The sequence below is a fragment of the Triturus cristatus genome, chromosome 2_2, assembly GCF_964204655.1.
Source record: "Triturus cristatus chromosome 2_2, aTriCri1.1, whole genome shotgun sequence".
NCBI classification, from domain to species: domain Eukaryota; kingdom Metazoa; phylum Chordata; class Amphibia; order Caudata; family Salamandridae; genus Triturus; species Triturus cristatus.
The window spans coordinates 106052752-106066023 of record NC_140582.1 but is presented as its reverse complement, the minus strand read 5'-3'; the positions used below and the strand labels follow the sequence as shown (position 1 = coordinate 106066023).

The 13272-nt window shown below is 48.7% G+C and overlaps 1 protein-coding gene across 1 annotated transcript in view; it reads left to right on the top strand.

Annotated features, from left to right (window-relative positions):
* The window catches only part of LOC146861956 (N-acetylneuraminate-9-phosphate synthase-like), a 118713-nt gene that overhangs the window by 24860 nt on the left and 80581 nt on the right, over positions 1-13272 (top strand). The window contains exon 4 of the mRNA XM_085641116.1: positions 8193-8347. Coding sequence (XP_085497242.1) covers positions 8193-8347 — 155 coding nt within the window. The remainder of the gene's footprint in view (positions 1-8192; positions 8348-13272) is intronic.

Genomic DNA, 13272 nt, shown 5'->3' with positions numbered 1-13272 from the left:
ACGTTGCAAATGCAGCACGTAAATTCCTCAGTTGCCAGGAAAGAGGGAGCACTAAACCGGCAAAATTTAATTTTGCTTGGGGTTTTTAAAAAGGAGACACCAGGCATGTCTGCAAGATCTGAGAGAGCCTTATCTGTGACTATACCTTGGTAGAAAGTAGATTTTGGCGTCTCTGTGTCCCCCTTTCCGTCTTGTACTTCCAGACTGCTCCTTAATTTCTCCATCTATCCCACAGCGCCGTTCCAGAAGGCAGGGAAAGAGAGAGAGGAAAGGTGGAGAATAGAGTGAGGAAGTGTAGAGAATAGAGGGACAGGGAGAGGAAAAAGAAGGGGGAGTCACTATGGCACACGTGTTCCTTTAAACATGGTCATACCACAGCGCCGTTGCATAAATCAGGGAAAGAGAGAGAGGAAGGGTGGAGAATAGAGGGACAGGGAGAGGAGAAAGAAGGGGGTGTTGCTGTTGCAAATGTATTCATTGAAACGTGGTTATATACTTAGCAGCTATTTTTATTTAGAGTGCTGTGATTGGCTGATGTGACTTCTACATTTTTCAGTGATGTGACACAAATACTTAACGTTTTACTGCGTTCAGAGCCAGAAAGGTGTTAGGGAGTGTGGAGAAGGAGCACGGAGAGTGCAGTGATTGGAAACATACGTTAACTAACCTATTTGTGCCCCAAAGCTTAAGATCCCCGTTGAATGGGAAGCTTTCCATTTAATGAGATCCCCTGAAACTAGAACATGTTTCTTAAATACAAAAGGTAATCAAATTTCCACAGGAGCACTGATGTGAAAACGAGCAGGAAATTGTAAAAGAACACTGCTGCCTGCCTTTAATGTTACTGGGAAGGAAGACCTGCACATTTTGAATGGCAGCTTACTTCAAGGAAAAACCTTTCCTCCGGCGTCAGGCGCATGGGGCTCCATGTGGAATTCGGGTCAAAAAACTCGATGGTGGCACTAGGGGATTTGCCTCTCTTCCCTGGGCCTTGTTATTCACATCAAAGGCTCAAAATCGCCAATGAAAACTTCAAAGTATAAACTCCTTTTCTTTAAGCAGAGTGATGGGCAGCCCTCGTCCTCTGTGATCCTTTACGAAAGGATCACAGAGGACGAGGGCTGCCCATCGAGTTTTGTGTTAAGGTAACAAGTCGCTCTTTCCCTTTAAGAGCGACTTGTTATTCACGTGCTGATAGTTATTTATATCGAGCTTCTTCCCCGCGCTCTGTTGTTATTTAATGTGCTCCTTTCATTCCACGGTTCTCGTTGTGACTGCCTGTAAATGCTCACTGAGGCAGTTACAACAAGAGCTGTTGAGTGACCGGTTGTGGGCTGATTTCTGTTACAGTTAGCGCTCTAGCCGTCGGCTAGAGCGCTGGTCGCTTTGCGTAGGTTGCGCTCACATCTCGGACGTAGGCGCGTAGTTAAATAATAAACGGGTGGGCGAGCGAGGCAGTTCGCGCCCAACTGAGATACCGGCTGCAGTGTGTTCTTTGAGCAGCGCGCACGAGGCCCCGCACCTGATCCCCAGCAGCGAGGGTGTGTACCAAGGGCCCCTACCCCTCACAGGCAGCAGTCAGGGAATAGGTCACAACATTGGCAACGAGGGTCTACTGCTGAACCCCAGGAACCCGGCCTCCAGCTACCTTTCCAGAAAGGCCTCGCCTAGCGGCGCAGCGCACTGCACCTGCCCACGTGCTGCTGCCAACTCATCCAGTGAGTGCACAGTTGCGACAGCCACTGAACACACGTCGGTGTTCTCATCACCACGATGAGCGATACCGAGATGCCCGGCCCAGCAGGGGCGCTGCCCCAGCACCCCGCTTCGGGAGTACTACCTCCGTTTAGTGAAGCCGCGGACCCCACGACCGCCGCCCGCGGTGGCAGACGTGGCTGGGCAGACTGGAAAATTACTTCATTGGGTCCATAGAGACTGACGGAGCGGTGAAACGCTCCCTCCTCTTACACTATGCCGGTGAGGAAGTGTACCTCTTATTCAAACACCTACACGACACGGGACCCCCGACGGACTACGCAGCAGCAGTGGCGGCTCTGAATGCACATTTTGACCCCCAAGTCAACCCTGATTACGAACACTTCAAACTTCGCCAAGCAAAACAGCGCGAAGGGGAGTCGGTTGACGCATTCCACGCGAGGCTGCACGCCCTCGCAGACACGCACCTGGTAGGGGAACGGGCCAAAGAAGAAATCAGGGCGCAACTGATACTGGGAATCAGGAGCAAAACACTACGAGGCCTGATACTTCGAAAACCCAACATCGCGATGAACGAAATTCTCGTCCTCGCCAGAACACACGATTTGTCTGCGGCGCGCGCAGAAGAGATGGACCTGGCCCTGGTGAAAGGAACTGACAGAAGTGTGGAAGTGAAGGTGGAGAAGACGGACGCGGTCCGGAGGAAAGAACGGCCGCAAAAGCCCCGCGAACGGCGGGCCCCGGATCAAGCCAAGCGATGCGGGTACTGCGGATACGATGACCACCCCCACAAGACATGCCCGGCTCGAGGGAAAACGTGCACTAACTGTGGCATCGACAACCACTTTGCCTCGGTCTGTCGCAGGAAGGCACAGAGAGGCAACTACAAGCGAGACAGGCCGATGCGGAAGCTGATACGACAATTGTCACACACGTCGCTGTCGTCGCAGCCGAGGCCCAGAAGGGAACAAACCAGGGAGTATCCCGATTCAAGCACTGAGTCCGACGATGGAGAAGAAACATACCTTGTATCATTCACTAGAGCCCTCAAAAGCACCCGGCGACCACAGCCACGATGTGACATACTAGTAGCTGGATCGGAGGTGAACGCCGTGATAGACACCGGTGTGTCGGTGACGGTGATGGGCGTTGCAACAGTACAACCGCCTCAGACCGAGGCCGGAGCTCCGACCGTCGAAGGCCAAGATCTTCGCTTATGGCAGTGACACGCCGCTTCCGCTGAAAGGAAAGATGACGGTGGCAGTACAGTCAGAAAAGGCAGGAATCGTCATTGACATTCATGTAATCAACCAGGAAGTAGACACATTACTCAGCGGCCTCGCGGCAGAAGATTTAGGGCTGATCACATTTCTCAGAGCAGTTCAAGACAAGCAAGTCGAAGACCTGTTGGAAGCGTTTCAAGGCCTGTTTTCAGGACTGGGGAAGATCAAAAGGCCGCCGGTACAGCTCCACATAGACCCCGCTGTACAACCGACAGCCCTTAGGCCCGCTAGTAGAGGAGGAACTCCGAAGGTTGGAGGAACAAGGTGTAATAGAGAAGGTCACAGGACCCACACCATGGGTATCACCGATGGTGATAGCCGAGAAGCCACGACAACCGGGGAAGATCCGGCTATGCATCGACATGTGCCTCCCAAACAAGGCCATCAAAAGAGAAAGGCATATCACGCCGACCATGGATGACATTGTGTCCGACCTAAACGGCGCCCGATGGTTCTCGAAACTGTACTTAAATGCAGGGTACCACCAACTCACCCTAGCGAAGGAGAGCCGTTACATTACGACCTTCAGCACACACTTAGGGCTAAGGCGGTACCGACACCTGAACTTTGGGATCTCATCGGCTGCCGAAATCTTCCAGAACACGATTAGAGACATCCTGGTCAGACTCCCTGGCATCCTGAATGTGAGCGATGATATCCTCATCTACTCCAAAACAGTGGAGGAGCACTACCGATATGTCCGGGCCACCCTCGCGAGGCTACAAGAGCACGGAGTCACCCTACACCGAGAAAAGTGCCAACTGTTTCAACAAAGAATCGAATTCTTTAGCTACATCTTTACCAAGGAAGGCATCCAAGTAGACCCCCGCAAGTCGCACGCCATCAAAATGGCTGCGGCCCCCGCGGCAGTGGCGGAAGTATGCAGTTTCTTGGGGATGGCCACGTACTGCGGGAGGTTCGTCCCGAACTTGGCCACCCTGGCCGAGCCCCTCAGGCACCTCACCAAGACTGACGTAATGTGGCAGTGGACTGACACCGAAGAAAGGGCATTTGAGGCGATCAAGGAGGCACTGCTTGACCAAACGACACTGGTCTATTTTGATCCGACCAAGAAGACCGAAATCCTGGTGGATGCCAGCCCCGTAGGGCTAGGAGCAGTCTTGACACAAGAGCAAGAACCGGGGCAAAGGGCGACTCTTGCATATGCTAGCAAGGCCCTCACAGACACAGAAAAGCGATACTCCCAAATTGAGCGGGAAGCACTAGCGATCCGATGGGGCTGTCGTCACTTCCATCTGTACGTATGTGGACATCCGTTCACAGTGGTGGCCGACCATCAACCGCTGGTGCTGCTATTCCGAGGAACAGCACCACACCCGCCCCCATGCATAGAGCGGTGGGCCATCGGCCTGCAACAATACCACCTGAGCGTAATATACCGACCCGGTGCCAAAAACCCAGCGGACTTCCTGTCCCGACACCCAGAACGGGGCAGTGAGCCCGAGCACAAAGACACTGAGGACGAGGCCGAAGAACACCTTGACATGGTGGCGGCACTGACGTGTCCCCAGGCCATTACGCTCGAGGAGCTCCAAGAAACAGCTGACCAAGACCCCGTACTGACCAAGGTCAAGAGCACCGTCCTCGAGGGAACCTGGCAGCACTTTCTTCAAGCAGCGAACTCGTGGGCCAGTGAAGACCGAGAGGACCTTCAACACATGTGGAGGGTACGCCACGAGCTGAGCGTGACCAGAGGAGGACTCCTTCTAAGAAGTTCCCGAATTGTCATCCCAGCGGCCCTCAGGACAAGAGCGACCCAGCTAGCCCACAAGGGACACCAGGGGACGGAGAGGATGAAAGCCCGGATGAGAGAGAAGGTGTGGTTCCCGGGCATGAGTAACTATGTCAACGACACCGTCCGCAGCTGTCAGTCATGCCAACTGACAGGGGAGGCCCAACCATCGGCGCCCATTATAACCGAAGAGCATGGGCGAAGCCCGTGGGAGAAGATCAGCGTGGATTTTGGGAGCCTGCCCGACGGGCGAGTCACACTAGTCATCATCGACAGCTACTCGAAATACTCGATAGCAGAGGCTTTACCATCCACCGCCTTCGTGCATGTGGGGCCCGCCCTGGAGAAGGTATTCGGGATGTTCGGCTACCCCGAGGAGCTACGGAGTGACAACGGGCCCCCATTCCAAGGACACGAGTTCGAAGAGCTCTTAAGGTCACACGGAATCAGACACAGGCGCATCACCCCGCAGTGGCCCCAAGCCAATGGGGAGGTGGAGCGATTCATGCGCACCATCAAAAAAATACTACGCATCGCTGTGTCCGAACAGCTAGACCCGGAACAAGAACTACAGCGATTCCTGGGGGAGTACCGCAGCACTCCCCACTGTTCCACCCGACAAGCGCCCTGGGCCCTCTTGTTCCACGGAGCCCGCAGGGACGGGCTACTGGTAGCCCAAGGCTGGGTAGCGCCACCATTCAGTGAGGAAGAGGCGTTCCGGAGGCGCCAAATGCGCAATAACCGAGTCAGTGAGGCACGGAGGGCTGTGACCAGAGAGGTTCAGGCTGGAGACACGGTAGTCCTAAAAGAGCGCCGGCCGGGAGGAAAGTTTAAGACACGATATGAAAAAGGATACTGGAGAGTGGTCGACCGTCGAGGGACCATGGTGACAGCGCGCCGAGGGAGAAACCTGGTCATCCGGAACATATCATGGTTCAAGGTAGTAAGGAGACCCGCAGACGACCAAGGGGCGACCGACCTTAACGAAGACCGCGATTCGGGGGACTTCCCGGCGAGTGCACCTAGCTCCGACCCACGGAACAGCACAGAGTCTGAGCCAGGCGGCGCCGGCTGCACCAGTGGTGAACCAAGCCCAGAGGTGGCACCGGAGACCCAGGCCCCGGCCTCACGAAGGGCCGCCAGGTATGAGCTGAGGGAGAACCCCAGGCCCAGCAGTCGGCTGAGAGACTTTGCGTGCCAAGTAAGTGATGCGGCAAACTAAGAATTGAACTGTCGTCAAGGACTGAGTTGAGAAGGGATGTTACAGTTAGCGCTCTAGCCGACGGCTAGAGCGCTGGACGCTTTGCGTAGGTTGGGCTCACGTCTCGGACGTGAGTGCGTAGTTAAATAATAAACGGGCGGGCGAGCGAGGCAGTTCGCGCCCAACTGAGATACCGGCTGCAGTGTGTTCTTTGAGCAGCGCGCGCGAGGCTCCGCACCTGATCCCCAGCAGTGAGGGTGTGTACCAAGGGCCCCCACCCCTCACAGGCAGCAGTCAGGGAATAGGTCACAACAATTTCATCCACGCTGCGCTTCATTAATAAACACTTAATTTATTAAGAGCAACTTTTCAAGAGTATTGTTTTCAACTTTACAGCGGGTTTACACTCATTACAGTGTACGGCTGTGTACGTCGCGCGACATACTGGTCGAAGGGAAGGCGGGAAACCCGCATTACAAATATGTGCCCTGATGGTTGAATTATACATTTGGTCCTGCAATAAAAACGGTTTGACAAAAAAATAAAAATAAAGCACAAGCATTGTCAAAGCCAACAGGCATGGATTATGTTAGCTGTCTAACTAATTTGTTCTATTATGTTGCAATGGCTTAGGATGTAGTGTGATGTGCTTGAATGCGTGAACAGATATTGCATATACAGACTCCCACGCGCACACAGAAAATATAACTAAAAGCGTAAACACACACACAAAACTCATACCGTCAGACAACACAGAGATGGGCTCACGCAAACACACAACCATGGTTGGTAAATGGTTGGATTTTTGGATGGGTGAGTGGTACGTGGATGAACAGAGAATGACTATATGTGAGGATGGATGTAGGTGTTTTGTTGCAATGGGAGGCTGCAAACGTGCCCAGCACGTGTCTTCTCTGATGACAATAGGGACATACTTTCATGGTGGTGACAGAGAAGTAGCATGCACAATTAACCCGAGTGTTGCTTGCTGCATCACTTCTGCCTACAACAATTCCCTCAACTCTATTGACATGGGAAGTTTCGGCTACTAAAGCAAGATGGCAGTGGCCAAATTGTCTTAAAGCCCTGGGTATGCGTAACAATGAGGAGAACTTTCTTTGCACTTGTTTACCTGCCTGCAACTTCTGCAACCACCACTAACCACTAATTAACAAAGGAGGCCTCCCACTGCCTGACGCCATGTGTGCTCTTATCTTTCACCCGAGTAGTCAGCTGTTTGTCGCTAACCCAGCCCTTTCGCATTCACAGACACTTGTTTGCCTCGGGCCCTGGAGCTCTGCGCCACCCCCAGCTAATTCAAAGGTAGTTCAGTTAAAGGGATAGTGCCTTTCTGGTGTATAACTTTCAGCACCAAGGCAGCAGCAGCGTGTGTAACAGGAGCTGCTAAAAGGTGCGAGAGAGCTACAACTTTGCCTAGTTCTGATTGCAACAAAGCCGTGCCTTTTCTTGAATGATCACTGGTACGTGGTAATTTCCAGTGAATCTGGAACAGGGCCACGAGTCCTTGTCCGTGTCGACTGGGTGCTTTCTGCTTCCAGTGACATAAAATGTCCATAGCACAGTGTCGTTACTGCTTATATTTTGCTGCCTCCCTGCCTGCCATGGCCAATAATGAATTTTGGTGGAAAGCAGCTTACAACTCCCGTCCAGACAGCTCTATTCTCTGCTCTACCAGGAAGGGCCAGCCCACGGCGAAATATTTCACAGACAGCTCGCCTCTCGTGTATAATGGCGCCTATTTAAGTAGGTACTGGGGTGATCCGCTGATAACGTTAATTTACACTTAGTGAATGCAAGGATTCAAACGTAATATAAACAAGCATTTGCAATGCGAGTTTGAGCTATTGACATTGTAGATTACAATGCCTTTTATTATAAACTCTCGCAAATGATAGGTTTTGCATTTGCGAGAGTTTATGCTATTGGCATTGTAAATGACAATGCCTTTTATTTATTTGTTTAAAAAACCAACACATTAATAAAAGGCATTGTAATCTACAATGCCAATAGCTCAAACTCGTGTAAATGCGAGACCTATTGCATTGCAAATGCTTGTTATGAACTCTCGCAGAAAGAAAGCTTGAGCCGGTTCCTCACACTTACAAACATTTGCAATAGGGACCCGTCAGCATTTTCTTCCCACATATAGCACTGGCTCGAACTGACTGGTTGTAAGTTTAACAGGAAATATGATTCTAACTAATTTTGTTTCCTTCAGGGCGCCCACTCGTGATTTCCAGTGGCATGCAGACTCTGGACACCATGCGTCGCACTTATCAGATCGTGAAAGCCATCAATCCGAACTTCTGCATCCTGCAGTGCACAAGTTCTTACCCCTTAGACCCAGCGCATGTCAACCTCCGGGTCATAAAGGTCAGTAAAATCGTTTAACATATTTTATGATTCACAAATATTGCCAGAAGTCATGCTAGTGAAGAAACATTATTATAAGATATATTTAATGTACTTGAAAAACAAATAGCCAGTTCTGAGAATAGCATTTAACAGTGGCGGCTCCTCCTCTAGGGCAGAGGAGCGTCGCCCCACTGTTCACTGAGTAAGCAATTAAAAACTGAAAAATAAAATGATAACTTAAAGTTATTATCATTTTATTTAAACATACTGGCTCAGTTAGTTAGGGGCAGAGGTCTGGGATAGGCTGTTTAGAGTCTGGGGGAGGAGTGGTAGGCACTTCTTAGCGTGCAGGACATTTTGACTGGATGTCTCAGGCTGGCCAAAATGTCATGCACACTTTGCATGTTCTCCACCCAGGCTGCATTACAGCCCAGGTGGAGAACATGCCCAGGGTCCCATTCCTTGTCTGAGCACAGAACCACGGCGCTCAGACAATAACAATGCTGCAGTGCAGCATTGTGATTGGCTCAGGGCAGTATGAGTGCTTCCTGCTTCCAGGATGAAGACAGAGGAGAGGTGACGATGGCCAGGTGAGTAGTTCTTTTATTTTATATATATATCTAATTGCCTCCACTCTCCCCAAGCCCCTACTCCCGTTCGGTAGCAGCTGCTAGTGCATTTCAATAATCTACATATCATACTACAGAATGGATTCTCCAAGCATCCCTGTTCCTGACAAGGTCTTCATCACAAGTGGCCCAATAATTGATGTAATAAATGTTCATGGCAACTGGTAAAATCCTAATCCTTATCAAGTGCGATAACTGGTAAAATCCTAATCCTTATCAGGTGCGATAACTGGTAAAATCCTAATCCTTATCAGGTGCGATAAATATCTAATTATGAGTTTGGGGGTAATAAAATGTTTACTGCGCCAAAAATCCACATGTTTCAGTAACTACCAGGCATTTTTCCACGATAAATATTGACAGGTTGGACCTGACAATATATATCACAATACTCATAATTGCAATATGCATAGTAACAGGATTGCAGCATATGACAATTAAATGCACCACTTGTAATGTGGATTCAAAGAAGCAACAAATAAAGCAATGTATGCAGTAATACGCTTTACATTACAGCATGTAGAGAAAGTAATACCACTTCCCAAGGCGCTCAAGAAATATAGAGCGGGTAATTACAACTTTGAACTATTGACGTTTCCAACAGCAGTTGGCTTAGCAGGCAGCATGAATTCAAACAGCCAAACTGCAAAGCAGAGTGCGGTACTCAAATGTTACTGATGTAGAAAACCCCCAAAGTGCCCATGCTGTTGATTGGCCTTATGTATGGTAATCAGTGACAACATTAACGTTTTGAACTAAAATAATACAGAATGTCACCATGTATAGATAGTAGAGTTCATAATAACATTCTCCCCACCGTGCACTGTTTATGACCTCACATATTACAACACTCATGATGTTTTATGACATAATTTATGACATCACTGACATATATTGTATATATCACTCCTCAGAGGATCTGAGGAGCTGACAAATCTCAAACTGAGATCTGATTGACTGCCACTACCTTAACCAGGAAGTGGTGGCAGCCATCTGTTCTCGGTCCCAAGTTCTAAAAATAATGAACAAAAGACATAAGGGTCCAATGTAGGGATCACCTGAACCCCTAGGCCTCATGGTGGGGTCCCAGAAATACCCCGCCTAAGGCGAAAAATGTTTTTTTTTAAATCCGGGGTTAGGCCATGGCTTGGGGGATGATACAATGTTTATTTTATTGGGGAGGGGGCACATGGATCCCTTCCCAGGCCATTTTTGGCCTGCGGACCCCATCCCCCAAGACCCACAGTTATTTTTAGGAGGAGGGGCACTCGGCCGCATCCCCACATAATTTTGCTTCTACAGCACTAATAATAATTCCTATTGCCCCAAGCTGTACGCTGTACGCTGTGGTTGGTGGAAGAAAAATGTGGATTACAGTATGGGAGCTGGATGAAAGCCCCTATAAGCAAGTATGCAGTAATCAAAATCTTAGTAAAATATAAAGGTCTCGAATAATACCTCATTGAAAAACCAAGGGTGATGACAAGAAACGTTTGTTGCACCTTGGGTGAAGAAAACAAGCCCAGGTATCAGGAAGGCGTGCTGGCAAAAGCACACATGTATTTACAGCAAATAACAGGCCTAGGCGTCTGTTCCTACAATCGTTTGCATCTATTGCTTAATTTAAGTTTTTAGATTGTGGCCACGGCCCTGCATTTGTACCAGAGGAAATAGGAAATATGTGGAACAAGGGCAAATGTGAATTTCTCACCCAACATAAATATTATGGATACTAACTAAAAACATCTGTGCAAAATAACATATTTTAAGACAATAACACACTTATCCAAAATTGTAAAACAAATATTACGATACATTGCCTCTGATACTGTGCTTGACAAAATCACACTTTTGTTGCTGCAACTTGGGATTGTAAATGCAAACAAGTGCTCATAATACTACCAATCTGGGGGACAGTGGCAAAGATTATTATTAGAAAGTTCCTTTAGAGAGAGGGTGCACTATTGTTTGCTGGGTTGCAAGGAAAGGGTAGGCGACCTAAAACATAATGGAGCAATATCCGAATCTGGGTGGTCATAGTCAACCTGGTAAAGGAGAGATTAATATTGCTATGAGAAATATCTTTGATAAGGAGACATTGCAGTAGCATAGTTGCCAACAATTGAAAAAATATTCCCGGTACACTTTGTTGCACCGGGCTGCACCGGGCTGCAGCAGATAGAAGGTATTGTTTGCGTACCTATGTGTAATAAAGAGTTTCTGCAACAATATTACCCGGGACAGTCTCCACTTGCATAAACGGGGAAGTTGGCAACTATGCAGTAGAGCTAATGAAGCGTGACAAAGTATGCAGACTTTGACCCCACGGTAATTATGCAGACGGACCTTTTGCCACCTGCACGGCGGGGCATATCAGCAACAGCCGGCGATAATTATCGCTAAGCGTGCTTAGCTCGAGGATATTTATCGCCGGCTATCGCTGGTTGATATCGCTGAGATAGCGTGCTATCAGCAACGCTTATCTCCCATGCGATATGTAAACCAGCGATAGTTGCAAAAAGGTGCAAATTATCGCTGGAAATCCAGTGATAAATGCACAGCGACAGGCGATACCTTGTTGATAGGGCTGGGTGGTCTCAGCCCCATGATTCACCACCCATAGGCTAACATGGTTTAGTCAGAAGAAAAGCAGGCGTGAAGAAACCTGCGATAAGCGTGGTTAGTGCTCCTTTGTATCATCGCTGCACAGGTTAACATGCAGATTGATAATAGGAGCAATGTCGCTTAGCGACATTTTCCTGGTAATTTCTGTGAGTTATGCCCACTTTGCATCTCATTAGCGATGCAAAGATGGGCGTTGATGTAACTGGCGATAAGTCAGCAAAACATGCAATAGCGTGTCTTTGCTGATAAGGCGATAAAATTATCCACCTACAACTGTAGTACTGTATAATTAAGAGATGCAGAGGCATATCATCAAGGAGAGGTGATAAAATTATCGCTGCTTTAGCGTCCGTTTTCGGGCGAAAAGTGGCGATAATTTTAACGCCCTATCAGCATGGACCCGCTAACGTGTGAATCCATGCCTTAACGCCCATATCCATTGCGCCTTGCCTCGCATCGCTAATGAGATGCAAGGTTGGCGTTCACGTCTGGAATACAGCGAAAATAATCGCTAACACGGCTTCCCCCTATTAACAATGAAATCGCTAAGCCGTCTAGCGACATAAAAAGTAGCGCTGACCGGGTATATCGCCGGTTTCTTACACCTGCTATATTTGCTACTTAGGCATATATATCATGGGAGGTGGATTGTTAAACTAAGTCCACATCTCCCTATCTACAATGTTTCTCCTAACGCGGTTTTTTATCGCTGGAATTCCTGCGATACTACCGCTTTCTGCCGCTATTGCCGGGATTTCTATTGCTTCGGCGATGCACGTTGGTAATAGTTCGCTAACCGGGCGATAGAATCCGGCGATAGACGGCATTAGGAATGTGCACGTTAAAGGCGGCCAGAGATAATTATCGCTGCCGCTTGATGATATGCCCCTTAGATGGAGACCAAAACCACTCTGATCTCCATCTTGAACTTATTAAAGTGGAGTCTGGACAGGCCTCATTCAGACATCTCTGCAGCGTTTTATATGGTTGATCATGCCATCATGAGCGAGCGTTTGGCAGAGATAGGCCTTTCTGTGTGTGCCTTTGCCTTGTTTTTGGCAAGTCCAGGTTATTTGCTCTCAATGACCCCTTTCAGGTCCAAAGTAACTCAGGTGAAATGTGGAGGACCCCAGGGCTCCCCGTTGTCCCTGATCTTGTTTAACATACACATTCTACTTTCGATTCCCTTCATTTGTTCATTTGGATGGCCAGGAACCTATGCCATATGCTGCGGGCTTTTGTTTCAGTTTCGCTTTGGCTGTCCAGCTGAGGAGATTCAGCAATTTCTTAAGCCTTGCCTTACTGCACACCTGGATGAGTAAATACATGTTAAAATTGAACAAGATCAAATAGAAAATTATTATATGACCATGACTCTTTGTAGAGTGACAGTTTCATTTTTTCATTCAGTTTGCATCAGACACAGAATACAGCTCTGAGGCTACCTCTTGGAATTTGTAAATCTGAGCACATCACTGAAGCCTTGCATACCTTTCCCCTGTTTCCAAAGAGAACATTTCAAAGCTTTACGTCTGGCCCATACACTTATCATTTGTTTCTGTTTTGTGATCTTCCTTGGGGCTTATTGCAGTTGTTTCCCGGTTCAAAAAGTCTGAATAGGTGGAAAGTCTTTTTTCAGTTCAAGCCACGAAGACCTAAACCAACTGCCAAGTGCCCTCCGAGCAACTG